Raw genomic sequence first — 10,479 nt, forward strand, 5'->3', positions numbered from 1 at the left:
ATCCTCACCACAGTTCAGTATACTCTCCATCGATGACTTGAACCAGTTTGGAACATATAAGGCTGCAATTCATCAAAACCCAGACGCTGTTAGGCGAGCAGTATTATCAATGAAGCGCATGTTCATCGTGTCAGGTATAGGTTATACTAGTCCAGAAAGTCTGCTCCAGTAACAGATTTGGCGATGGTCACGATGGTGAAGTCCCATGTGAAAACTCGCCACAAACCTAGAGCTAACTCTAGCTGCATAGTGCTAGATGTTGTTATGAGTCAGTTTGCAGCAGACAGACGGAACAAGGTAAGTAGTTGTATTCTGTGGAAAATGGTTCATGGACAAATTCACAAATTGGATCTGGTGGCTGGACCACTGATCACTAACAAACAGGTGCATGTTCCTCAAATTTTTGATGATACCAACAGATACCTTGCTAGTCAGGCCCGGATGCAGAAGAGCTCTTCGATAATCTGCTGCACAACCATTGGCAGTATCAATTCTGGCCTGTGTCATTGCTTGAGTCGTGACGAGATAATAGTTTGCTGAACTGCTGCTCTGCCAAAGAATTTTAATCTGTGCGTGAAACAATTGGCCTCGCACTAGTGCACTCCACGATGATTGTGCTGGCAGGAGCTGCCATCATCGCATCCAGGATTTTATCTGCCAATTCCGCTACGGCGTCCAAGTATATGTTAGCTTGGACGCTACGATTGCTTCTAGGACAGTGGTAAATGACTGCTCCATATTGTGCACAGTAATTTGTAAGTTGTGCACTTTGCTTTGTAGGTGTTATGGCGTTTGGCGATTTCATACTGCAAAATATCTCAATACAGCAAAACTGAGCTACACAAAATTTTACTTTGTGCAACCAGTGATAAACTTTAGTGAATGCGATCACAGTAGAAACAGCAAAGAAACATAGTAGCTTCTGAGAATACAGGCTCATAACACAATGTTAATCCATAATGAACAGTACATAGAAGTTATCCCATAACTATGGGCCAACAACTAGAAACAGAAGACGCAAGAACTTAAACAGCATAAATCAAAGAATAAATTGTTAAAGTTTTGCGTAGTGAATAGTTGTATTTAATAACTTCACTGACATTTAAATATATCTGTCTTACCAGACACGAATTTCTTTGCGTTCTTTGCTGCAATGGAAATTTATTATTGTTGTGCATTATTTCTGTAGACTTCTAATAAACCAGGAGGTTTTTTTTTCATCTATGAGAAACTTGTCTCATTCCTAAATACCCAAACAGGTTATGGGCTCAGGTGTGCTACTGCATAATTATTTAAAGGAACTGAAGAAACATAAGTTGTAAGTTTCGTCGTAAATGAAGTGCAAATTTTGAAATTCACATATTGCAACTTTAGTATGTCGGTGTAACTTTTGGAATGAAATATGTCCATGGATTCGACAAGACTAATAATCATTGGTTTATTGGAAGGACAATCAAAAGAAATAGGTGGGAATACAACGCAAATGCCTATCTATGTGTTTTGTCTGCAGCACTTTATGTTCTTGAAGGTAGTCTAGTTAAACCCATAGAATTTGCAGAAGATGCTACTGCTCAAGTGAAAGAGACATATAAGAACGCACCAAATAATTATGCTACAGCTCACAGCAATGCTTTGCCGGCCGTAGTGGCCGAGCTGTTCTCGGCGCTACAGTCTGGAACCACGCGACCGCTACGGTCGCAGGATCGAATCCTGACTCGGGCATGTATGTGTGTGATGTCCTTAGATAAGTTAGGTTGAAGTAGTTCTAAGTTCTAGGGAACTAATGACATCAGATGTAAAGTCCCATAGTGCTCAGAGCCATTTGAACCATTTGAACCGTTTGAACAGCAATGATTTAATTGTGCTGACTACAAATATCAGAGGAAACAGTGGAGAAAATAATGTGTTAATACATCTCGAGAGGTATGGGCAGACTTACAAAAATTATTTGATGCTGTTTCTGAAGATAAAGTTTATGACCTTGGTTTACGATTTTTTTGATATGTGAAACATTCTAGTGATGATGCAGCAACTCGCATTTCAAAATTAAAAAGTATGTGGAACCATTTGAAGCAAGAAACGGCGAAAGGTATCGGAAACAATCCAGAAATATCCAATTTATTTTTAATCTGTAAAATTTTAAGCCCACTACCAGATGAGTAATTTTCATTTAAATTAGGTTGGATGGATATGTCAAAAAGTGATAGGACTACTAATAACTTGACAACTCAAATTTGTGCATATGGGACAGTTTTGTTGAGTGAAGGAAGAGATTCTACATCTCAAAATGCTCTTATAAATAACTCATTGAAACGGTGATCTAAATAACCATAAAGGAAAGAAAAAGTTGTCTGTCATTACTGTCAGAAGCCAAATCATGTGATCAAGAAATGCCGAAAGCGGACTGCGGATGGTCAATCACAAAAGCCTCAGAAATGTGATGTGTCGGGAGCTCCTGAAACTTCAAATACGAAAACGGTTCTCTTCGCTGAAATGTCTGTTGTTATGTCACCTGAGTGTGATATTGGTAGCCTCTTCTTCATCTTCTGTAGTGGTCAATCCAAGGATTGGTTTGCAACAGCTACAATGGCAGCTTGTCTCCATTCTGTGCGTCTTTCAGCTTTTCTCATCATTTCTTTATAGGTGTTACATCCCACATCTTTCATGATTTGATCCATGTACCTCAGTCGTGGTCTTCCTCTTGGTCTTTTTCCATCGACATATCCCTCTATGATTGTGTTCAGGAGTCCTTCATGTCTTAATAGATGGCCTGTAAATTGCACTCTTCTTTTAACGATGAAACTCCAGAAGCTTCTCTTCTCACCTGCTCTTTCCAGAACCACTTCGATTGTGACCTTGTCGATCCATTTTATTTTGAGGATGCGCCTATAGCACCACATTTCAAAAGAATTTAGCTTCTGGTCTTCCTCTGTCCCGAGAGTCCATGTTTCACACCCATAGCATGCCACACTCCACACATATGATTTCAAAAATCTTTTCCTGATTTCAAGGCTGATGCTCTTAGATGTTAATATGTTTTTCTTCTTGTTAAAAGCAGCCTTTGCTTGAGCTATTCTACTTCTCACTTCTGCCTTGCTCCTTCCATCCCTGGTAATATTACTGCCCAGATAAGTAAATTTATCAGCTTGTTCAAGCAGTTCGTTGCCTACATGAACTTGGACTTTCACTTGATCTTCTTTGTAGCACGCCATTACTTTTGTTTTTGCTTTATTAATTCTCATATTATATTCTTCACCCATAACTTTATCCATTCTATTCAGTAGGACTACATGATCTTCTTCACTTTCAGCCAGGACAGCTATATCATCGGCATATCTTATCATATCTATTCGTTGGCCATGAATTATTACACCTGTCTGTGAATTTTCCCTTACTTTTTTCAGCGCGTCTTCGATGTATACGTTAAAGATAACAGGGGATAGTGCGCAACCTTGCCGGACACCTTTCCGTATCTGCACCTCTTCTTGTTTTGTCCGTCCACGGATAACTGCTAGTTTATAGATAATGGTGCAACAAGTCATATTACCAATACTGACATTTTTTTCAAGACATTTGAATAATTTTCTAGGACACAAGGGCACAATAGAAGTGGAAGCAGCAGTGAATGGAAAGTGGCACAAAATCACTTCGAGTGATTATGGTACATAACAGTAATTAAAAAGAATCTGATGTCAGTGCTAGCAGCACAAGAAAAAAATCCAAAAAGTACACTTTTGTCCTCATCAGAAAGTTGTTATTTTAAAATTGGTGAAGTCGCAAAACTAGTTGGCTATTGCAATCGTTATGGAGGACTGTTTCATTAATGATGAGAATCATTTTTGCTAGAGTAAATGAAATCAGTGAAGAAAATTTACGACAGTTGTACCATGAAAGATTTGGACTTTAAAATAAGCGACATGTCAAGATGTTAATCTCCAAGATCTTGGCAATAACGTGAGAATGGACTCTGAGCTCTGTGAAGGCTGTATTTATGGTAAAGTGCATCAGCTTCCAAAGGCACCCATAAAAGAGCTTCTCAACTGGAAAGGCTGAATCACAAGGAAGTCTGTGGTCCTTTCTAAAAGTCCAATTCTGGGTATCGCTACATTGTGTTATTCGAAGACGATTACAGTAAATTTCAAGTTGTTTACTTTGTCAAGGAAAAAAAACAGAAGTTCAAAATAAACTAAGACAGTTTATAATTGAGAAAAAACTGTTGGGCATACAATTAAAAACCTCTTTGGAGGAGAGTTCAACAATAAACAGACAAGAAAGATTTTACAGGAGGGCATAATCCAACGTTTTACTCTGCCATATACTCCACAGCAAAACAGATGTAGTAAAAGAGAAAACGTACTCTTGTCGAAACCACCAGGGCTGTGATGCATGCTGTTGGAAACATTCCTTAGTCGTTTTGGGGTGAAATGATAAATTCTGCAGCATACATCCTGAACTGAACAGGATCTTCCAGTATTTACGAACGTCTCCACCTGAAATGTGGCGTCAATAGAAGCCTGGCATGAAGAACCTACATCTAATAGTTTCTAAATGTTATGTTCACGTTCCCAAAAAATTAAGAGTGAAAATGGATCGAAAAGCAGTAAAAGGGATTCTGATTGGCTGTTACCATGTTTATAGTTATCAGATCTGGTGTGAAGAAATTAGTCAGTTAATGACATCATGGGGTGTTATTATTGATCAGAAAATTATGCAAAAGGGAAGTCCAGTAGTTCCTGTGGATCTTGAGTTGTCTCACTGGAAGACCCAAGAGTCATCAGACAAAATTAAAAGCAAAGTGAAATTTAGTTTTCCAAGAGAAGATGAGTTCCATAATTATGATTATGTACAGGATGAAACAGATGAGTAATTAGAAAAAAATGTGTTCAATAACAAGGATGATTTACAGGATGAAACTAAAGAGACATTCAACCAGTCTGATGATGTAAGAATTAGGCCACAACTGCTTGAACGATAACGCTAAAAAAACCAAAGAGGCTTCAAGACTATGTACTGCAGTTAATGATCTTTGAGAACCAGAATCTTGTTGGGATACCATAAATTTTAGTCAACGAGACGACTGGAAAGCAGAAATGTATTAAGAAATGGCAGCACATCAAGAAAATGGAAGATTTACCTCCTGGAAAGAGAGCAATTCCTTGTAAGTGGATCTGAAAACTGAAGACCAATGCTGATGGATCGGTTGACAGATTCAAAGCAAAATTGGTTATCAAAGGATTTTCTCAATAGAAAGGGCTTGATTATGAACAAACTTTCAGCCCTGTGGCAAAGACGTCGACTATTGGATCGTTGCTCAGCATTGCAACCAAAGGGAAGATAAGCATTGAACAAATAGATGTCATTACTGCCTTTCCTTACGGTGACCTGAAGCAAACGATATTTATGACACACACTGAAGATTATGATGATGGTTCCAAAATATTATGTTGATTAATGAAAAGCTTATATGGCCTGAAACTTTTAGCCCGAGCTGGAATGAGAGATTCACTAATTATGAGATGGAATCAGGATTTAAGAGAAGTGAAGCTGATCCTTACCTCTTTATGAGATGGAAGAGATTTTCTTTGTACTCTATGCTGATGGCGGATTGCTTGAGGTTTTGGAGCACATTGGCATGAGTGATTGTAGAGCTGTAATAACTCCAGTTATCAAGAACGACAGTGTGGAACAGACTCTGCCAACATTAAATACCCTTACACACAAGCAACTGGATCCTGGACATAAATGCTGTGTGGGACAAGACAGATATAGCATATGCTGTTGGAGCAGTATATAGATGTCTTAAAAATCCAACCGAGCGTGGTCTAATAAGCCTAAAAAGAAGTTTTCGCTATTCGCGAGGCACATATGACTATGGACTTATTTACAAAAGTGGTGAAGACGAAGGTATTCTTGAACGTTACAGTGTTGCCGATCATGGAAATGATTTAGGGAAGGGTGCGATCAACCTCAAGTGTTCTTTGTCTGTACTTCGCTACACCTGTCAATTGGATAAACCAGCGACAAACTTCAGTTGCAGCCTCAACTACAGAAGCTGAAATTGTAGCAGCTAGTGAATCAGCATGAGAAATGGTCTGGATGAAGCGACTTCTAACTGAAATTTGGCAGGAAATGGATATGAAACCTTGCCTACTGCCTACTGTTTGACTCACACAGAATCATGGATTTCACTGATGGATGGAACATATTCATCTCAGACACTTCTTGTTACAGCTAGTGAATTACCATTTCAATAGTACAGGCAGATACAGAAAATCAACTTTCGGATTATTTGTACCCAGCTGAGAAAGTTGTGCAAAAATATGAAAGTGTCTCAGTTATTAAACAAGGGATAGTGTAAAAGTTTTGCATTGTGAACAGTTTTATTCAATAATTTCACTGACATTTATATATCTCTGTCTTATCAGACATGGATACTTTTGCGTTCTTTGCTGTAATGGAAATTTATAATCGTTGTTATGTGTTATCCTGTTGTGACTGTAGAAAATTATAATTTTTATTCTTGCTTTTGTGACCATTGTAAGAGTCCAGGCTTCATAGGCAAACAGCCGGCCAACATTGAGAAATAGTCCACCAGGACTTAGGGACAAGATAAGCGGCGGAGGCTGCCAAGTATGGCTTGTTGATAAAATAACTTAGTGCTTGACTTCCTTCCAGAGGAAGCGGCATGAGCAAAACTTGCACAATGGACGATGCAAACACCAGGGCGATAATACAGCAAGAGAGAGTGTCAGTCACATGTGGAAAAGACTCGTGTGGAACCAAATTAAGTTGTGAGCAGCTAGAAACGAAAGTGTCGTGTGGAACCGAATGCATTCTTACGCAAGCCAACCAATTAGAAACGAGAGTGTCGTGTGGATCCATAGGCATTCTTGTGCAATCCGATCACTTAGAAATGAAAGGGTCATGTGAAACAAATTAACTCGTGTGCATCCAAGTACATGAGAAACGAAATAAAAGGCCAGGCAGTGGAATACCTAGAGGCAGAGATTCAGATACAGATTCAGAGCCAGTGCCGGGAGTTTGGAGATTCTGCAGTGAGACGCCAGTGGGGCCGAGTGGGCTCATAGCAGCCAATACAGCTGATAAAGACTTGAACTATGATAAGATGGTGATAGACTCTGGGGGACACTCGGAAACTGCAGGTCAAGTAGGATTTTTAGAGTGTCATTGGAATAGTGTTGAACAGAGGCTGTCAGTCTTGGTCTCAATTACTTAGAGAGATTTCAGTGCTAACCAAGAACAAGTGATTGCTTTGTACATGTACTGGCAATTAGCTTTGAAGTAGCAAGTCCGAATAAACAGACTGAATCTTACTAAGGGGTTTATGGTCCAACACCTCACATGAGTATATGTGAGAATAAACTTGATAGAAACTAACCAATCTTTTCTGCCTATTGCAATTCTGTAACCTATTTTCAGGAAACTTATTTACTTCAAACCAAGGAGATTCTCTCCCTTTCATCTCCAATATAAAAGCTGACAGAAATTTATAACGAACCCATTGTCGTAAATGTCCCTATTGCGCTACGCAGTTCGCACTTACTTCATTCTGGTATAGTGAGGCTGTGCCAGGACACGACATAAATAAATGGTGCCAGGTGTGGGGTAGATTCGGAATTAGGTGGAGTTGTAAGGAGAGTAAGAGAACAATGATTAGCAGTTGTGTCAGCAAGTCTCACCGCAACAAGAAGAAGCCGTTACGAGTAGCAGCACTCAAGATTCGCAAGCAGAGCCAGAGCACCACGAGCAGCACAGAACATCGCAAGTAACATCAAGACATCTAAAAAAGGCAATGCACTTAGACAACTTAAATATAAGATCCCTTGTGCTTGTATACAGTGACGTTCTCCAGTAGTGACAGAACAGGTATAAGTGCTAAACATGTGGTAGTTCTTGTTCCGAAAACATTTGAAGGTAACAAAAGAGGATTGCAAGAGTTCATTGAGAATGTGAATGCTGTAGTCGTAAAAACTGAGGATGCAAAATTATTGTTTCAATATAATATGTAAAATCAAAAATAACTGGGGGTGCTAGATCAAAATTATTAGTAAGAGAGAACACAAATAATTGGCCTGAAGTAAGAAGCATTTTAGAAAAAAATTATGTGAACAAAAGAACTATTGACTTTTTCGCATGCAAAATGTTCCAAACTAGACAGCATCAGGGGGAATCAATTGCCTCTTGGGGAAATAGAATAGACGAGTTATCTAAATCGTTCAAGCTTGCCATAGCATGAGTAACAACTAAGGAACAATTAAAGCGGTCAATAAAATTGGTTTATGCTCTAAGCCGTGCATGTTTTATTCAAGGGTTAGCGAATGAAAGAATACAGATGATTGTACGCAGTCAAGACGAAAACATTAATTTAAGTGAGGCTGTAGAACTCGCACAACAAGAAGAAAGAGCAACCATGTCAATGAGAGAAAAGGATCAAAAGTCAAGGGAAATAAGCGGGCAGAATTATCAAAGAGACCAACCAAAGCAGATGAAGTGTTACAATTATGGTAAAGCGGGGCAAATATCCAAGCACTGCAACAGAAATACCAAAGTAAGATGGATGCAGACACCCAGCAGGGCAGAAGAAGCACGGAAATTTCAGAATTATTGTTACCATTATGACGAACCAGGGCATGCAGAAGCGAAATGTAATAGAACTATTATATGCGAAAAATGCCAAAGGCGTGGGCATAGGGAGAAAGACTGTCGAACTCCTAAATGTTATCGGTGTAATAAATATGGGCATTTAGCATCACAGTGTAGAGAGAAAATAGAAAAGTTCCGAGGAAAAGGGACGGGAAACGAAACAGGTGGTATGGGCAGCAGTCATGCATAGCCACTGTTAAATGGCCCAAGGTTAGGGCAGCAGGCTGCGAAGCTGAATATGATGTAATGATGCCTTATTGCAATGAATTGGGTAAAGAATTGATGCTTTTAATAGATACAAGAGCCCATATCAGTTTAATCAAAGAAGAAGTGATAGATAGTGGAATGCCGGTGAATAAGGACGAGGTACGAATGTTAAAAGGATTAACACAGGATACGATGAACACATTGGTTACAGTGACGTTGAATTTATGGGTAGCTGGAAGGGAGTTAGGCGAGCATACTTTCCATGTGTTAAGAAAAGACACAGATGTCCCGTATAATGGTTTGGTAGGTAGAGATTTCCTACAAAAACAGAGAGCAGTCATTGATTATGGCGATAACCAACTAGAAATAAATGGGAAGAGTATTCCATTGATCACAGCACTTGAAGGCGCGTTACCAAAGGGATGGAGGGAAATACAAAAGTTTAATGTACCGACGGTAGCACTGCAAGGCCGTCAGAAAGATAAGAGTAAGCTGAACGAGTTACATGAAAGGAAATATTGGAACAGAGAGCTAAAGGGACAACACGTTATCAGTAGTAGTAACGGACTGATACCACGGTCAAGTGAGGCACGGTCACACACGCTGACTCAAGGCCAGGCAAGTGAAGGTCGCTACTGCACGGAAACAATTGGTCCCAGACATGAAAAGGTTATGAGAATCCGATTATTAGAGCGTAAGATGATTTCGGAAGGCGAAGAGATTATAGTACCGAAACAAGAAGTAATGAAGGGTATATACATTCCGGAAGGTCTAGTACGAAATACGCAAGGTACGTATATTATTAGTGTAGTGAATACGAATGAAGTAGAATGTGACATTAGTTCAGTGCGTTTAGTTAATGAACCCTACACGAAGAAGTAGTACTAAGAAGAGTAACAGAAACGCCAGAACATGCAGCGGATCACAAGAATCGTATGGCACAGGTCAGAGATTTTTTGCGAACAGAACACTTAAATGAGGAATAAAAATATGAGCTAGAGAAATTGTGTAGTGCATATTGTGATATATTTCACTTAAAATGCGATAAATTATCGTACATGGAGACAGTAAAGCATGTACTTCCACTATTGCCCGAGCATACAGGCAAAGCTACAAATGTCAGACCATATCGTATACCAGAATCCCAGAAAGAGGTATTACGTGAGCAGATAGAAAAAATGTTGGCAGACGATATCATCATAGAAAGTCAAAGTCCGTGGAATGCTCCAGTATTGTTAGTTGAGAAAAAAGTAGATGTCAGTGGGAAACTAAGATATAGGTTGGTGACTGATTATCGTAAGGTAAACGAGATTTCAGTAGGAGAGGCGTTCCCAATCCCGAATATATCGGAGATCCTAGGCCAGTTGGGGAAGGCTAAATATTTTTCCACTCTAGATTTGGCCAGTGGATATCAACAGATTTTAATGAGTATGTACGACAGGGAGAAAACAGCATTTAGTGCAAATTACCAACACTATGAGTACAAGAGGATGCCTATGGGATTGAAAGGGGCACCTAGCACATTTCAAAGACTAATGAATGTTGCACTGTCAGGATTACAGGGAACGAAATGTCTAGTATATTTGGACGATATTATCTGCTATGGAA

The 10,479-nt window shown here is 39.3% G+C and overlaps 1 protein-coding gene across 1 annotated transcript; it reads left to right on the forward strand.

The window, feature by feature from the left end:
• The first annotated feature begins 8,353 nt into the window (after window positions 1-8,353).
• LOC124594346 (CCHC-type zinc finger nucleic acid binding protein-like) lies at window positions 8,354-8,854 on the forward strand. The gene has a single exon (XM_047132714.1). It carries the CDS (start codon window positions 8,354-8,356, stop codon window positions 8,852-8,854), a length of 501 nt encoding a protein of 166 aa, XP_046988670.1.
• The last annotated feature ends 1,625 nt before the right edge of the window (window positions 8,855-10,479 follow it).

Source organism: Schistocerca americana, chromosome 2 (genome assembly GCF_021461395.2).
Source record: "Schistocerca americana isolate TAMUIC-IGC-003095 chromosome 2, iqSchAmer2.1, whole genome shotgun sequence".
Lineage (NCBI taxonomy): Eukaryota > Metazoa > Arthropoda > Insecta > Orthoptera > Acrididae > Schistocerca > Schistocerca americana.